The sequence below is a fragment of the Leucopleurus acutus genome (assembly GCF_964270905.1).
Source record: "Leucopleurus acutus genome assembly, chromosome: 3".
NCBI classification, from domain to species: Eukaryota; Metazoa; Chordata; class Mammalia; order Artiodactyla; family Delphinidae; genus Leucopleurus; species Leucopleurus acutus.
The window spans coordinates 97,939,732-97,958,662 of NC_139145.1; the positions used below are offsets into that span (position 1 = coordinate 97,939,732).

At 37.3% G+C, this 18,931-nt stretch overlaps 1 protein-coding gene across 1 annotated transcript in view; it reads right to left on the bottom strand.

The window, feature by feature from the left end:
- LNPEP (leucyl and cystinyl aminopeptidase) overlaps window positions 1-18,931 on the bottom strand; it is a 100,697-nt gene that overhangs the window by 29,229 nt on the left and 52,537 nt on the right. Inside the window, exons 5-8 of the mRNA XM_082837355.1 lie at window positions 13,563-13,683; window positions 12,720-12,874; window positions 10,955-11,068; window positions 9,224-9,358 (exon numbers count right to left, since the gene is read on the bottom strand). Of these exons, the coding sequence (XP_082693481.1) occupies window positions 9,224-9,358; window positions 10,955-11,068; window positions 12,720-12,874; window positions 13,563-13,683 (525 nt within the window). The remainder of the gene's footprint in view (window positions 1-9,223; window positions 9,359-10,954; window positions 11,069-12,719; window positions 12,875-13,562; window positions 13,684-18,931) is intronic.

The following is an 18,931-nucleotide window of genomic DNA, read 5'->3' on the forward strand; positions in this document are numbered from 1 at the left end:
CTACTGTAAATAGCACTGCAAAGAACACTGTGGTACATGACTCCTTTTGAATTATGGTTTTCTCAGGGTATATGCCCAGTAGTGGGATTGCTGGGTCATATGGTAGTTCTATTTTTATTTTTTTAAGGAACCTCCATACTGTTCTCCATAGTGGCTGTATCAATTTACATTCCCACCAACAGTAAAAGAGGGTTCCCTTTTCTCCACACCCTCTCCAGCATATACTGTTTGTAGAGTTTTGGATGATGGCCATTGTTACCGGTGTGAGTGATACCTCATTGTAGTTTTGATTTGCATTTCTCTAATGATTAGTGATGTTGAGCATCCTTTCATGTGTTTGTTTGTAATCTGTATATCTTCTTTGGAGAAATGTCTGTTTAGGTCTTCTGCCCATTTTTGGATTGGGCTGTTTCTGTTTTTGATATTGAGCTGCATGAGCTGCTTGTATATTTTGGAGATTAATCCTTTGTCAGTTGCTTCATTTGCAAATATTTTCTCCCATTCTAAGGGTTGTCTTTTGGTCTTGTTTATGGTTTCCTTTGCTGTGCAAAAGCTTTGAAGTTTCATTAGGTCCCATTTATTTTTATTTCCATTTCTCTAGGAGGTGGGTCACAAAGGATCTTGAAGTGATTTATGTCATAGAGTGTTCTGCCTATGTTTTCCTCTAAGAGTTTTATAGTATCTGGCCTTTTACTTAGGTCTTTAATCCAGTTTGAGTTTATTTTTTATAGGTGTTAGGGAATGTTCTAATTTCATTCTTTTACATGTAGCTGTCTAGGTTTCCCAGCACCACTTATTGAGGAGGCTGTCTTTTCTCCATTGTATATTCTTGACTCCTTTATCAAAGATAAGGTGACCATATGTGCGTGGGTTTATCTCTGGGCTTTCTATCCTGTTCCATTGATCTATATTTCTATTTTTGTGCCAGTACCATACTGTCTTGATTACTTTGCTTTGTAGTATGGTCTGAAGTCAGGGAGCCTGATTCCTCCAGCTCCGTTCTTTGTTCTCAAGTTGCTTTGGCTATTTGGGGTCTTCTGTGTTTCCATACAAATTGTGAAACTGTTTGCTCTAGTTCTGTGAAAAATGCCATGGGTAGTTTGATAGGGATTGCACTGAATCTGTAGATTGTTTTGGGTAGTACAGTCATTTTCACAATGTTGATTCTTCCAATCCAAGAACATGGTATATCTCTTCATCTGTTTGTATCATCTTTAATTTCTTTCATCAGTGTCTTATAGTTTTCTGCATACAGGTCTTTTGTCTCCTTAGGTTGGTTTATTCCTAGGTATTTTATTTTTTGGTTGCAACGGTAAATGGGAGTGTTTCCTTAATTTCTCTTTCAGATACTTCATCATTAGTGTATAGGAATGCAAGAAATTTCTGTGCATTAATTTTGTATCCTGCAACTCTACCAAATTCATTGATTAGCTCTAGTAGTTTTCTGGTAGCATCTTTAGGATTCTCTATGTATAGTATCATGTCATCTGCAAACAGTGACAGTTTTACTTCTTCTTTTGCGATTTGGATTCCTTTTCTTTTTCTTCTCTGATTGCTGTGGCTAAAACTTGCAAAACTATGTTGAATAATAGTGGTGAGAGTGGGCAACCTTGTCTTGTTCCTGATCTTAGTGGAAATGGTTTCAGTTTTTCACCATTGAGAACAATGTTGGCTGTGGGTCTGTCATATATGGCCTTTATTATGTTGCGGTAAGTACCCTCTATGCCTACTTCTAGAGGGGTTTTATCATAAATGTGTGTTGAATACTGTTAAAAGCTTTTTCTGCATCTGTTGAGATGATCATATGGTTTCTCCTTCAGTTTGTTAATATGGTTTATCACATTGATTGATTTGCGTATACTGAAGAAACCTTGCATTCCTGGGATAAACCCCACCTGATCATGGTGTATGATCCTTTTAATGTGCTGTTGGATTCTGTTTGCTAGTATTTTCTTGAGGATTTTTGCATCTATGTTCGTCAGTGATATTGGCCTGTAGTTTTCTTTCTTTGTGACATCTTTGTCTGGTTTTGGTATCAGGGTGATGGTGGTCTTGTAGAATGAGGTTGGGAGTGTTCCTCCCTCTGCTCTATTTTGGAACAGTTTGAGAAGGATAGGTGTTAGCTCTTCTCTAAATGTTTGACAGAATTCGCCTGTGAAGCCATCTGGTCCTGGCCTTTCGTTTGTTGGAAGATTTTTAATCACACTTTGAATTTCAGTGCTTGTGATTGGTCTGTTTATATTTTCCATTTCTTCCTGGCTCAGTCTTGGAAGGTTGTGCTTTTCTAAGAATTTGTCCATTTCTTTCAGGTTGTCCATTTTATTGCGATAGAGTTGCTTGTAGTAAACTCTCATGATCCTTTGTATTTCTGCAGTGTCAGCTGTTACTTCCCCTTTTCCATTTCTAATTCTGTTGATTTCAGTCTTCTCCCTTTTTTTCTTGATGAGTCTGGCTAATGGTTTATCTCTTTGCTCTTCTTTCTCTAATTGCTTTAGGTGTAAGGTTAGGTTGTTTACTTGAGATTTTTCTTGTTTCTTGAGGTAGGATTGTATTGCTATAAACTTCCCTCTTAGAATTGCTTGTGCTGCATCCCATAGGTTTTGGGTTGTTGTGTTTCGATTGTCATTTTTTCCAGGTATTTTTTGATTTCCTCTTTGATTCCTTCAGTGATCTCTTGGTTTTTTAGTAGTGTATTGTTTAGCCTCCATGTGTTTGTATTTTTTTACAGCTTTTTTCCTGTAATAGATATCTAGTCTCATAGTGCTGTGGTCGGAAAAGATACTTGATACGATTTCAATTTTCTTAAATTTACCAAGGCTTGATTTGTGACCCAAGATATGATCTATCCTGGAGAATGTTCCATGAGAACTTGAGAAGAAAGTGTCTTCTGTTGTTTTTGGATGGAATGTCCTATAAATATCAATTAAGTCCATCTTGTTTAATGAGTCATTTAAAGCTTGTTTCCTTATTTATTTTCATTTTGGATGATCTGTCCATTGGTGCAAGCAGGGTGTTAAAGTCCCCTACTATGATTGTGTTACTGTCAATTTCCCCTTTTATGGCTGTTAGCATTTGCCTTAGGTATTGAGGTGCTCCTATGTTGGGTGCATAAATATTTACAATTGTTACATCTTCTTCTTGGATTGATCCCTTGATCACTATGTAGTGTCCTTCTTTGTCTCTTGTAATAGTCTTTATTTTAAAGTCTATTTTGTCTGATATGAGAATGGCTACTCCAGCTTTCGATTTCCATTTGCATGGAATATCTTTTTCCATCCCCTCCCTTTCAGTCTGTATGTGTCCCTAGGTCTGAAGTGGGTCTCTTGTAGACAGCATATATACGGGTCTTGTTTTTGTATCCATTCAGCCAGTCTATGTCTTTTGGTGGGAGCATTTAATCCATTTACATTTAAGGTAATTATCGATATGTATGTTCCTATTCCCATTTCGTTAACTGTTTTGGGTTTGTTTTTGTAGGTCTTTTCCTTCTGTTTTGTTTCCTGCCTAGAGAAGTTCCTTTAGCATTTGGTGTAAAGCTGGTTTGGTGGTGCTGAATTCTCTTAACTTTTGCTTGTCTGTAAAGGTTTTAATTTCTCTGTCGAATCTGAATGAGATCACTGCTGGGTAATCTTTGTTGTAGGTTTTTCCCTTTCATTACTTTAAGTATGTCCTGCCACTCCCTTCTGGCTTGCAGAGTTTCTGCTGAAAGGTCAGCTGTTAACCTTATGGGCATTCCCTTGTATGTAATTTGTTGCTTTTCCCTTGCTGCTTTTAGTATTTTTTCTTTGTATTTAGTGTTTGATAGATTGAGTAATATGTTTCTTGGCGTGTTTCTCCTTGGATTTATCCTGTATGGGACTCTGCCCTTCCTGGACTCGATTATTTCCTTTCTCATGTTAGGGAAGTTTTCAACTATAATCTCTTTAAATATTTTCTCAGACTCTTTCTTTTTCTGTTCTTCTTCCAGGACCCCTATAAGTCAAATGTTAGTGCATTTACTGTTGTCCCAGAGGTCTCTGAGACTGTCCTCAATTCTTTTCATTCTTTTTTCTTTATTCTGCTCTGTGGTAGTTATTTCCCCTATTTTATCTTCCAGGTCACTTATCCGGTATTCTGCCTCAATTATTCTGCTCTTGATTCCTTCTAGAGAATTTTTAATTTTATTTATTTTGTTGTTCATCATCGTTTGTTTTCTCTTTCATTCTTCTAGGTCCTTGTTAAACATCCTTGTATTTTCTCCATTCTATTTCCAAGGTTTTGGCTCACCTTTAACTATCATTACTCTGAATTCTTTTTCAGGTAGACTGCCTATTTCCTCTTCATTTGTTAGGTCTGGTGGGTTTTTACCTTGCTCCTTCATCTGCTGCATATTTCTCTGTGTTCTCATTTTGTTTAACTTACTGTGTTTGGGGTCTCCTTTTTGTAGGCTGCAGGTTTGTAGTTCCTGTTGTTTTTAGTGTCTGCCCCCAGTGGGTGAGGTTGGTTCAGTGGCTTGCATAAGGTTCCTCGTGGTGGGGACTGGTGCCTGTGTTCTGGTGGGTGGGGCTGGATCTTGTCTTTCTGGTGGGCAGGGTCGTGTCCGGTGGTGTGTTTTGGGGTGTTGTGAACTTAGTATGATTTTAGGCAGCCTTTCTGCTAACGGGTGGGGTTGTGATCCTGTCTTGCTAGTTGTTTGGCATGGGGTGTCCAGCACTGGAGTCCGCTGACAGTTGGGTGGGGCTGGGTCTTAGCGTTGAGACAGAGATCTCTGGGAGAACTCTCACCTATTGATATTACATGGTGCTGGGAGGTCTCTGGTGGTCCAATGTCCTGAACTCCCTTCTCCCACCTCAGAAGCTCAGGCCTGACACCACGCCAGAGCACCAAGACCCTGTCAGCCACACGGCATGTGAGGACACAGCAAGAAGACAGCTGTCTACAATCCAGGAAGAGAGCTCTCACTAAGAACCAAATTGGCCAGCACCTTGATTTTGGACTTTCAGCCTCCAGAACTCCAGAGGTTCTCCTCTGGATGTGCTGTCTCTCCCTTTCTGGGCATGTCCTCTAAATGCTCATTCTTGTTCTCAATAGAACCCGTTCTCTCCCGCATCATTAACTTTCCCTCTCTACTGTAACATTCCATTAACAAAAACTATGTATCAGTCCTCAGTTTAAACAAATAAGATCCCCTTCCTTTCCTTAACCCTGTGCCTCCTCCAATTATCACCCTATTTCTTGTTCCTCCTTTGAAGTAAACTCCTCAAAAGAGTTGTCTGCATTTGCCACCTCCATTTGCTCTGTTTCCATTTTCTCTTGAGCCATCTTCTGACCATCACTCCACTGAAAGTGGTTTTATCAAGGTCACTGGTGAATCTCATGGTGTCAAACCAATGTCAATTCTCAGGCTCACCTTTATCAACCTACTAGTAGCATTTGATATGAGCGATCACCCACTCCTCCTTGAAAGTCTTTCTGCACTTGGCCTTGGCATACCACTCTTGATTCCTCCCCTAACTAACCATCCCTTTCTGTCTCTTTTGTAGGATCCTCCTTATTTTCTCAAGGACTAAATTTTGGTGCCCCTGGCATTTAATCTTCAGACTTCTTTTCTTCTCTAAATTTCTTCCTAGATGATCTTCTCAATGCCAGGGGTTTTAAATGACCTGCAAATTTATATATCTAACCAGACTTCCCCTCAATTCCAGACTCATATCCAACTACACGCCTATTATCTCCACTTACGCACCTCAAACTTACTCAAAAATTGAGCTTTTTTTTCTTCTTGCCCCAAATCTACTCTTCCAATAATCTTCTCATTTCAGTGAATAACAACTCCATTTTTCCAACTGTTCAGGCAAAAATCTTAAAGTCGTCCTTGACTCCTCTCTTAATTCCACATCTAATCCATTAGTAAATTCTACTGGATTAACGTTTACCATATATTCTAAAACCAACCATTGCTCATTACTTTCAGTACTATGACCCTTGTCCATGCCACCAATATCTTGCCACTGGTCTATTACAACAACCTCCTAACTAGTCATCTTGATTCCATATGATGTTGAAGGCTGATTTAAAAAAAAAAAAATCATACTATGGTACTTCCCTCATCAAATGGCTTTTCATTCCACTTTGCAAAAAATCAAGGTCCTTACTACGTCCAATAAGATGATCTACAATGATGTGGCCCCTTATAATCCTTCTCACTTCATCTACTACTTTCCCCTGTGTTTATTCCACTCCAGACACGTTGGCTCCTTGCTGGTGCTTGAACCTGCCAATCAATCTTCATCTCAAGCTGTGTGGGTCCCCAAGACAAGTCCCAGGTATGATGACGTGTTAGGAGGACTCACAGGACTCAGTAGTCATATTCACCACTATGATTTATTACAGTGAAAGGACATGAAGCTAAATCAGCTAAGGGAAAAAGTTCATGGGGTGAACAAGTACAAGCTTCCAGGAGTCCTCTGCAGTGGAGTAAGACAGGATGCACTTAATTCTCCCAGGAACAAGTTGTGACAACATGTATAAAATGTTGTCTATCAGGGAAGTTCATCAGAGACTCAGTACCTGGGATTTTTATTGGGGGCTAGTCATGGAAGTGTCCTCTGCCTAGCAAGTACCAAAACTCCAGACTCCCAGAAGGAAAACAGATGTTTAGCATAAACCACATTGTCTGTACAAACAGTGTGGGCACAGTGAGTCATTCTTATCAGGGAATGGTGGAAACTCTCCCCAAATCCAAGTTGCCAGATACCAGCCAAGAGCCAGCCTTACAATTATGCCTTTCTAATGATAGCAGTCTCAGGCCTGCTACGTTAACTCATTTCTGCACACAAGCCCTATGCACTGGTTATTTCCTCTGCCTGGAACATTTTTCCCCCAGAAGTCCACATGCCTTGTTCCCTCACATCCTCCAGATGGTATTCAAATATCACCTTATCAGTGGTCTTCCCCAACCATCTTATATAAAACAGCATTTCCTTTGTCATTCTCATTTCCCTTACCACGCTTTATTTTCATGTTAGCACTAATCACCAAACAAAATATCTATTTATTTATTCATTTGTATTGTGTCTGTGTCTATCTCTGACCCCTGAAATAGAAGCTCCATGGTAAAAGTGACATAGGCCGCCTTATTTCCTGATGTATCCCCAGCACCTAGGACAATGTTAGGTAGATGGTTGGTACTTGTACGATTTGCTAAATGACTGAATTCTCACAAGGCAACCCGCATCAGAATTAGGCTTGCAGATCATGAAGATCAAATAGAACATGTCTGTCGAACACATTTCCCTAGTGACACTTACTACTTCTTGCACACAATAATGGTAAATTACCCAGTGTCCTATTTTTCTCTGTTATGTGGGATATTTGCCAGATTCCCAATTCTGAAATAAGTAGTTCCCATGCTGACAGGGATAAGGTATGCTGTGGAGAAAACATGCTCAGAAGACACTGAATTCTGGGTTTGGAAGGTGGGGGTCAGAGGAAGAAAGAGCTCTGTAGCAGGAGATCCTGAAATAACTGTTCTATATAAGAAAAGAATTGCAAGTCGTAAAATTTTCTTTATTGGCAGGTCCAGTATGGGATTTAAAAATCACAACACATAGCAGTAGCTCTAACTGGAATACATTTAATATAGCTAATTGAACTCCTGATTTCCTCATTTATTAACAGTACTACCATTCTCCCTGCCAGTCAGGCTTGAACCTGGAACACATTTCTGCCTCCTTCTTTTTTTTTTTGCGGAACACGGGCCTCTCACCGCTGCGGCCTCTCCCGCCGCGGAGCACAGGCTCCGGACGCGCAGGCCCAGCAGCCATGGCTCACGGGCCCAGCCACTTCGCGGCACGTGGGATCCTCCCGGACCGGGGCACGAACCCGCAGCCCCTGCATCGGCAGGCGGACTCCCAACCACTGCGCCACCAGGGAAGCCCTCTCCCTCCTTCTTTACCTGCTTTATCCCATCGCTAAGTCCTTTAAGTACTTCCCTACACTCAGGGTTTCTTCACACCCATCATTTCCCTTCTACTCTCACTACCACTTCTAATTTTAAACTTTTACCATTTCATGCTTGTACTTCAGCAGCAATTTCCTGATTTTAGGTCTGTCTCCACTTAAATCTACTTTATAAACTGAAACAAATTAATTTTCCTAAACAGTCACTTGATCAAGCCGTTCCTCTATTGAAAAATCTTTTAAAGCTTCCCACTGATTACAGAAAAAGTCCAGATTCCTGATGGCACTCAGGATCTTCTACAACTGAGCCCCAACCTACCTTTCTCATCTTTCCCCTACTCTACATGTGGCTTCCACTGCAAACATTTGATACCTAAACAAAATTTCCCTGCCCATTAGTATTCCTGACTTTTTCTTTGCAGACCTCATCATCCCACTCTTGCCCTATTCTACTGTTCCCATTCCTCTTTACCTATATTCTTCCTATTATTTAATTCATCTCAATTTCCATTTTCCTCCAAAAAATTTCTCTCCATAATCCCAGGCAAAAATACTCTGTACCATTCAATTAGCACGTACTACCTCTTACTGCTTCACAAGTACTTACCACCTAAACTTTGAGTTTCTTGATGACATGAACTCATATGTTCTGTATATCTTCCTCTCTGTCCAGGACAAGAATTCAATTTATTGATCTTAATCTGATAGCCAGACTAAGAAGGTCAACAAGCTATAACATTCAGCCCTCCCTCCCTACACAAATGTGAGTGGCACTGATATCCCTATCCTGTTCTCTTACAATGATCCTAATCAGGTTTCTCTGTTTCTGTTTTTGCTTCACCCCCAAACCTGGAGTCTATGTTTCTAATTCTACAACAAATCTTCAATTCTTAAAAATCTCCTTTTACTTACTTGTTTTGGCAATTCTGACTTTGGAACACACCTCAATCCTGAATAACACAGCCAAGGGCTTAGAACCTTCCCTGGACATATTCTACCTGCAAATCTGGACAGTGATCCTACTTCAAAAAATACATTACTATAAGTTCTGGTTAACTACCCAAAATACTAGTTAGAGAACTTAAAACAAGAGACAGAGAAAGAAAGAAAAACCCATATAAAGTTAAGACCAAGATTTACATAGAAGCAAACATCTTAAAGTTTAACAGGGTACCTGAAAATAACACCTATTTAATCTTTAAAATAATCTAAATCAAGCAGCTTGCTCACATATGAAATTAATTTGTAACCTACTCCAGGTACTTTTTGTGTATAGCAATACCTTAAAATAGGAAAGAGAATCAAACATTTCTTCAATCTGTTCTGAAGACTGAACAGATAATGATGATATTGGATGAGATGAATTCAAGGAATCTTTCCTCAGGGTTTTAAATCGAGCATCTAAGAAATCTTCATACTAGCAAAAAATGAAACAGATTAAGAAACCATGTATTAAAGACAGAGGCAAGTATAGTAATTATTTATATGAATTAGACTAATTACTGTTTAAGGTCATTATAAAAAATTAACTAGCTTCACTAAACGTCAGAAATAAGCTTTTGAAAATGTAGGAAGAATGTGACATTTATGCATATTCCTTAAATTTGAAAGTAGAATTATAACCTCCTGGCCCCATGGAAAACAGTGTTTCCTAAACAACAGTATAAGCTGAGAATTTATTACTAAAGCAACCAAATGCTAAATCCAGATATTCAAAATGAATATTTAAAAATGGCTAGTGTATATTTGTAAAATAAAATCTGAAATAAAAAAAATAGGAACTGTTCCTTAAGGTGATTTCTCATATGTAATCCAGCTTTTCTGTTAAGATAATATACATTTCCCTTAACTAAGGTTCATTCGAAGTAAAATATAACTCTTAAACAGCAAGAAGTTTGAGAGCTCAGTAGATGAGCTCCTCTAGAATGTATATTAGAAGTTTTTTAACATTCTGGGCACCACCAAGTGGTGAAACTGTGTATCTCTTTGCTTAATTAAGTAGCATACACAGATTTAGAATACCTTGCTTATTAATATTCTAGCTTAAAATGAGTTCATTTTACCACCTGAAATTTTTGAACAGGCCCTACATAAAAATTTCAAATTGAAAGCTCTAACAGTATTCTCTTTTTTTTTGATTTTTAATGGAGTATAGTTGATTTACAATGCTGTATTAGTTTCAGGTGTATAGTAAAGTGAATCAGTTACACATATACATATATCCACTCTTTTTTTTTTTTTTTAGTTCTTTTCCCACATAGGCCATTACAGAGAGTATTCCTTTTTTGAAGCAATCTTGGATCATATATTCAGGAAGTTTAATAGAAAGTCACAGAACTTTAGAGTTGAAAGGGGTCTTTATACTTTTCCACCTACTGCTTGAATTATTTGGCAATATCTGTCATATATGACCTAGTGTGTCAAAATATCTCTAATGATAAGAAACATCTCCAGAGAGTCTAAGAACATAGTAACAATATTATCATGCTCCCTGTAACAAAATGGTGTTCCATGTCTTTGTAAATATGGTTTGTACCTAAAAAGAGCAAATTATTTGTCTGTATCAACTTATGTATCACTGTTGTAAGAAAGATCACAGTGATAACAGAGAGACAGCATTGCTACAAAATGTCTTAATTTTTTTCTCTTTAATAACATAGGATAAACAGTTTTGTTTTGCAAAAAGAGGCTTTTCAACTCTATCTAAATTCCTTCAAGCAGAAGGGCCACATCTATTAAAATAAAATGTAGCAAAGCAATTTAAAATGTTCATCTTAATGACAAAGTGTAAAATAATTTCACAAAATTTCAGCTTTCTGAAATACATCAGTAAATAAAAGCACAATTTTCACTGTCAAATCTCAAGTATAGAGATCAAAAACAAAGGTCAATTTTATCATATCTTTCTAGAAACATTTTCATTACTCCAAATGAATGGAAAATACATGTTGAATATGATTTGGCTATTTTTCCCTCTGGCATTCATAGCAGGCCTAACAAATAGTGTACTTACACTGGAGAGCTCTCCGAATATTTTTTCCAAAGAGAAATACTCCATGAAAGTAGCAAAACCTTCATTTAGCCATACATCGTTCCACCACTGCATTGTTACCAGATTACCAAACCACTGTGGGAAAAAACAAACGACTAACCAACTTTACACTCTCAAGAATTTTCTAATAATTGAATTGTCAGATTAATCACCTATAACCAGATTACAATTACTGAAAAATATACTTATTACAGTTAACACAAACTATATTCAAATTAAAGACTTGCAAATAAATGATATTTGTAATATAAATTTACTTTAAAAGTAGAATTGCATAAATTGTATAAATTCACTTTAAAAGTAAAATAAAAAATTTAACATTTTACCTTAAATGAAACAGGCAAGAAAGACAATTAGCATATTTATCAATTTAACACACGTTATATACTAGGTAAACAAAAAGGAGTCACCTCATTAAAAGTAAGATTTCCTAGATAATGAAATGCTACTTTCTAATGTCAAGTTAGTAATATTATTTTCCATTGTATTTACAATCATCATGACAACTAAAAAATAAATTTCTATGTGAGGGATGTTCCTATAGTCAGAGAGCCTGGACAGCAGGTTTCTCCTCAGTCACCCAAGTTGAGGGCACTATTTACATAATTCAAAACAGAATTCAAATAACATTCTGTAAGAAATTTGGCATGCATACAAATAAATGAAATCAGAAAGAACTTTAAATGGCTTTTTCCATGAGGTGGTAAGAAGAAGGAAAAAAAACGATACGAGACTCCCTTAAAAAAAATGCATCTCAAAATCCCTGAAATAAAGAGTGGTAAATAAAGAGTGAAATAAAGGGTGTGCAATTTAGTCAGTGTGGCCAAGGGCTTGTCTTGAGCCATCAGCAAAATGACAGGGTTACTAGGTACTGAAACAAAACAACTTTGAGAATTACAAAAGCATATTTTTCAAAGATATTATCTTAAAACCTGTTTCAGAGGAAGATGACTTGTAAGTCCTAAAGAAGAAGTAAATGAGAAACACTCCCCCAGGCGTGATGGCCGGACCCAGAATAACAGACCTAGAGCAGATCCCCCAAAAAACAACTTGTCTACATGCCTAAAACTGTAACAGTAAATAAGCATACGCTTCATATGCCAGCATGTCATGAAGCCCTCACGAGGGCTGCAGGGTGGGCTACAGACTGTGTCTGAGGTAGGCTGTCCACTGCCAGAGCATGTCCCACTCTTCCTCCACATGCTCCCACCATCACAACACCCCCGTACCATACCCTACCCTGATGAACACCTCATCGAGGGCACAAGAGAGACAAGGTGTTGGGGAAGAAAGAGGGAGGTTCATGTACTCATATAATTTTCTTTCTTTTTCTCTATGTCATACAGAGTACCTTCCCTCTCCAGAATTAACTAAGAACCCAGTTTTAGCAGGAGACAAAACAATAAATCTAGTCCTGACAACTACAGTCCAAGAGTTGTAAGAAGAAGAGTACAACTCAGGGAAAAGGTTTCTTCCCCACCAAGTTATGAAAAGTAAGAGAGATAATGGATGTGAAAATGCTTTATAAACTGTAAAACCCTATACAAAACATTAAATAGCATTTTTATCCGAAAATTAAGTTTGTCTGAAAAGCATCATATTATTATGAAAGAAGGCAATGCTATAATAAAAAGCTGAATTATTATTAGCATCTAAATGTATTCTAAAACTCTAGGACATGAAACAGACCACAGGTGTGAGATATAACAGCCTTGGCTGCTGATACCTGATGGGCCAGCTCATGAGCGATGATTTTAGTAACCAGCTTTTTATCCACCACTGAAGAAGTATTATTATCATACAGAAGTGTCTCTTCTCGGAAGGTGAGCAAACCCCAATTTTCCATTGCTCCTGCTTCAAAGTCAGGAATAGCCACCAAATCTGGACATAACAAGAAAGAAGTTATCAACTTTACCCCATCTAAGGCACTCCCTAATTAAATCAAAATATTTTACCCATTGGTCTATCACTGAATCAGAAGGCAGTGAATTCATTTATACGCCTAAGGAAATGAACCCTCCTAGCCCTGTATGCTCATCACCTACCTGTCAGTCGAGGAAGACCTGACCAACCCCCTGTAGAGTCACTGTTGCTCTGTCCCTGAGCAAGAGAAGATACCTAATTCCTTCACAGTGAAGAAGTTCCCAGAGCAAGGAGGACAAGATGCAGGGCCAACGTTCTTCTAGCTAAAACCAGCTCCATGCTGAACAGCACTGAAATGCTCTTGCTTTCCTGAGCTCTCATTACTCCTATTATTACTTGAATTAGGAATTTCTTAGAAAATTAGAACTAGTCAAACTCCAGACTAAGCCCTAAGCAAATCCCCACTTACACAGCACCTCTGAAATAGTCCCATAAACTTCTAAGTGTTTTAAGCTCCACTTTCAGATACATCCATGGAATCTAAATAATCTTAACAAATACAAACAATTTTGAAGGCAAACAGTTAACAGTGTTTCTTGGTTTTCCTTTAAAATAACTTCGGCAAAAGTTCTTCCGAAAAAAACATTTGCAACATAAATCTAGGTTATAATGATAATGAAAATCAGAGGCACTGTCTGATTCTTACCCAGTTTCTTTAGTGGGTATTGAATTTCAAAGTAGTTTTGATAAAACTCAAGAAGCTTCACAGTTGTTTCCAAGGCATGGTGAACTTGACCAATCTTTTCTGGGACAGCATATATAGAAACCTAAAAGGTAACAGGTATGATGTAAAGACAGGTACAATTAAAATGGCATGATATTCAGGTGAACACTGTCAAGATTAGCATACCTGAGAACTACATAAAGATATATGAGATTTATCAGGACAGCAACTCTCGCTTATAGTTCTTTTAACCCCTATAGGATTTAGCAAGTCATTTTCATACATACAACAATGTTAAAAAAAAAAAAAGCAATCAGTAAGTTTAAAGTTAACATGATATCCAAAATAAACTATTTTATATCATATAGCAATTTATAAGCATCTGCCTGTTTAATTTTATGATACTCTTCTCTTCCTCTCCATTACCTACAATGGCCCTTCCCTGTCTATGAGCTATCAAACTGTGAATTATTTGAAAGCCAAAACTAAGTTTTCATCTTTTCAGCACCTATCACAGTGCCTGGCATCGAGCAGGCATTCAATACAGAGAAGTCACAGCTTACGAGGGAGTTAGTTCTAACATAAACACCTAAGACAGAAATGTTGAAATTACCCTGGGGAAACCTATTAGAGACCAACACATTCTCTTTCAGCAAGTATGGCACAGCCAGTTTTTCTTGGAAGCCTTGGAACTGCTTCCTTTTTTTTTTTTTTTCCTGCAGTTGTTGGCTTGTTTTTAAGGAACATGTTGTATCAAAAACAACCATACCCAGCAGAGTGAAACACTCAGTGAGTGGCACACGGTAACTAAAACCAGGTAAGCGGATACTGGGATTCATGCCCACACTGCCCAATCACTTCAGGGAGCATGCTCCAGGGAAGATGCAGTTGCCCACATGATTTAAATTGTTATTCTTTCTCTCTTTTTCTGATTAAGTGCATAAGTTAAACACATATCATGTAACTAACTAGACATGTCTTATCAGTAAGTATCAAAGGCAAAATTTAAGCAGTTACATTAAAAGCAACAGGTTTTAAAAAGCAATATTTATTGTTTTTCAATTGACTGAAAGAAAAAATCCCTCTGTACTCAACTTGGGAAAGTAGGATATGGACAAGACACAGAAGAAGATAAAAACCTCAAAGATCCCAACAGGTGGGAAACAGAGACCTATTGAATAATTCACCATTTGAAAAAATACATTGGTGAACTCTAACCCCAAATTATTTTTGGTCTTTCATTAAAGCACTGAAAAACAGTCAACAATTTCTCAGAGGTCATAATTTCAGCTTTAATTGTCTTTATGTGGGGCCTTAGTCTATAGAACATATGCATTAACCACAAAAACATGGAGGTAACATGGCATTAAAAATTAAATACAAAGAAAAAATTTTAAGTAAACAAACAACAAAATTAAATGCACAAGCTCTGTAGTTAGACTGCCAGGTTCAAATCTCTGCTAGTTGTGTGAACTTAGTTAGCCTCAATCTCCTTATCTATAAAATGGTGATAAAAGTAGCTCCTATCCTCACAGGGTTGCTGTCAGGATTAAATGAACTAATATGTATAGAACTTAGAATAGTGCCTGACACAAAAGAAGTGTTCAATAAATAGTAGTTATTATCATTACTACAAATAGAATCCCATCAGAAATGGGGTAAAATATGTATGAGGAGAGCATTTGTGGCAACAGTGACAGGAACAATGAAGTGTTAGGAGTTCAGTTAGCCCATATACAATATGTTACTTTCTAAAGTAACTACGGAAGAAATTTAATATCACATCATGTGGCCAAGTGTACTTCACCAGCCCAGCACTCGAACATCTGCAGCCCTTGGTAGAGGACTGTGACCACAGCTTATTGAATTCAGTCACCACCTGCCAAAGGACCATGCACACTTCCTGCATCATTCCCCCTGTGAAAGTGTTAGCACACAAGCACACACAACAAAGTCTGACATATTCTTCTTAAATCTAACTACCATTATAAATGACTGTACCAAGATCACTTGGAATTTGAGACCAGTCTTTATTATTTCTGCCTGCTCTTTCCACACATACATATTTTATGTTCCAGTCAATGTAACCATCTAGAAGATGCTGTCCTAACAGAAACACCACACATATACTCCAGGTTCCTCCTCAAACATCCTTCTCCCAAACACACCATTTGGCCACTCCCATCACTATGTGTGAAAGCATCTTTCATTAGATGAAAAGTAAAGGGAGAAAAAAGAAGTTCACATGGAACTGAAATCTGACCAAAGGATCCACTGAGTCCCATTTCTGGAATACAATGACTAGGAAGAAAGGTAGTTTGGCATTTTCTCTTTTCTTCTACTTCTCTTCCTTTAAAATATGTGCTGTGATTTCTCACTAGAGATGAATTGTCAGGTCATTACATTATTATCATGCTTGTTTTAAGAGCAACAGAAGCAGTAAGAAATAAACAAAGAAAGCAATCTAGTTCAACAAAGAAGTTTTGACCAGCACCCTGCACTTGGTAAGAGCACTCTAAACACTGTTAAATGCAAGTCAACTGGTGCTCAGGCCTTACAACCTAAAACTTTTCCTACAACATCTCTTGCTAAGACTGAGAGATTTATAAAAGACACAAAACGTCTCCTAGTCAGCTCTCAGAGAAAAGAGTTAAGACTGAGGAACAGCAGATTTGTTAGGTGTAACTTACTCTGCTCCTTAATTTAATAAGAAGCAAAAACTAGATAAAAGCAAAACCAGAACCAAACCTCATCCCCCCCAAAGAACAACAATATAGCCTGCAAGATTTATGAAGACAGAAAATATTGGAATCTTCCAATACTAAGTTTCCTGAAAAACACCAGCTTTCCTAAACAGACAGTTGAACATACAAAAAGCATAAATTCCTTAAAAAAAAAAAAAAAACCCAAAAACAAAAAAAACCTCACCAGAATGAAGTCTATCCAGAATAATTGATTACATGGGACTTGAGACTTTAGGAGAATGATATAAATTACGTATAATGTCCCTAGTTGGTGGAAGGATACTTGAGGAAATGTTGTTTGTGGAGCTAAGTCATGTTCCTGACTAAATAAGAATAAATTAAAATTATAGCTTCACATGGATAATAGTGTTGAAGGTTCTGTTTGGATGTTAAACAGACATGATGTCCATATCTGACTAACCACCAATGGATTCTGATTCTATAAATTAGACCTGTCTATGGTAAAAATGAAATCAGGTAATGGCAACAACAAAATAAAAACCTCAAGACAAACTGACAAAGTGTATTTCAAAACTAGCCTAGAATTTTCTAGGTAATTCTGGCATTCCTGAAGGCAGAGAGAGGTTTAAGGAACATTGAATAATGGACAGAAATGATAAAACAAATGTTCTCTCTTTCTTTAGGTCTTTGACAACATAGTAATCTTTATCACTGAACAGGCCATGTTTAATAATCCACAGTCAACTTTGACATTTTCAGTTGTTTACTATGACTGACATTAATAAGTAAAGCCCTACTGCCTTATTCCTGAATCTTGTGAAATAGGCCTAATGTCAAATATTACAAAATAGAACATATCCTAGAGATTACATTTTAGTGGAACAAAAATCCTTTATTAGACTCTATGTCTGAATTTCTGATCACCATACCTACAGAAATCATGTCATTTGTTGTAAGAAGCAGTATATTGTGGTAGACAGTGAATTCTGACTATCATTTACTGGCTATGTAATCTAGGTCAATTACTTAACCTCTTCGGTACACTGTTTCTTCATTAGCAATATGAGGCTAATGCCTTCCTCTCATTTGGTTTATAAAATAAAAAGATGTTTATAAATGAGAGCTCAAGACAACTGCCTGCACAGAGTATAACTCCACACATGCTAGAGTCTCCCCCATTTCCTAATAAAAAGAGAAAGTTAATAAAACAGTTGTTTATTTGTAATTTTTTCAAAACACATTTACTACTGGGTAGCATTAAAAATGATAAAGGTTATTTATATTTATATTTATATATACAAGGGAGTTTACATACATACAAGGGAGTTTCTCTGTGTGTGTATTACTATCTGCCAGGTACCGAAGATTTTACAGGAATTTAAAAAACTTAATCCTTGAGAGAGCAGGCTAATATAGACAGTATAGTATTAGAGTTGTGGAAGGTGAGGTTTAGAGAATTACAGAGCAGTCTGCCCAAGGGCACATAGGTAGAAAGCTGTATAGGAGAGATCTGAACCGAGGTAGATGCCAGAGTCCATGTTTAACCATGTTGCTTCCTAATACATGTAAATAAAAAGCAAAAAAAGTCACTTGAAACTCCTCTCTCTCTTTCAATCTCTCTCTCTTTCCAGTTGACCCTTGAACAATGACGGGGTTGGGGCAACAACCCTTGGAGCAGTTGAAAATCTGAGTATAACTTATAGTCAGTCTTCTGCATCTAAGGATTCAAACTATGGATCGTGTAGTACTGCAGTATGTACTATTGAAAAAAATCTGCAATAAGTGGACCTGTGCAGTTCAAACTCGTGTTCTTCAAGGGTCAACTGTTGTGGACAAAAAATATATATATATATATGTTATATATATATATGTTATACATATATGTTATATGTTTTATATATGTTATATATAAGATATATATATATATATATAATATATGAGGTATATATCTGAGCAGTAAATAATTCAGCCTGACTAGATGAAAGAATTCCATTGGAGCAACTGGAAATATAACCGAATTTATGAGGGCCTTGAATATCACAGAATTATGAGTTTGAATGTAATCCTACAGACAGTAAGAAGCCAGCATAGCTGTTGAAAGAAAGAGAGAGAGAGGGAGGGAGGGGGAGAGAAAGAGAGGGAAAATAAAAAGCCAAGACTACATACATTTTGAGATGCAATAAAAAGTGCTGGGGATTTTATATCAAAGAGTGTGATAAGAACTACAACAGAGATGTAACTAAAGTGCTATGAAATATCAGAGAGGGAATGATTAATCCCAGCTGGGGAAAGAACGAAAAGTTTCAAGGAGAGGGTGGTACTCAGCTGGCTCTTGAAGAAGCAACCTGACTTAAGATTGAAACTTTTAGGTTTTATCAAGGCTGCAACATCTGCATCAAGGGCTAAATTTGGGGTGCAAAACTTGAAGAGAGATTAATTGAATTTTTTTCAGAATTAAACCAGTCTTAAAATCCTTTCGAAAGGACTCCGAAAAACTCTTTGGTTTAGACTTGCCCAAAACTCTTTTAAACCCAAAGGTGAGTAAATGATATTGAGCACTTACTCAATGTAGTCCACATTACCCTTGAACACGAACAGGTCTCCATCCTTTGAGCATGAAGTCATATGGCAGTGTTATTGCTTATG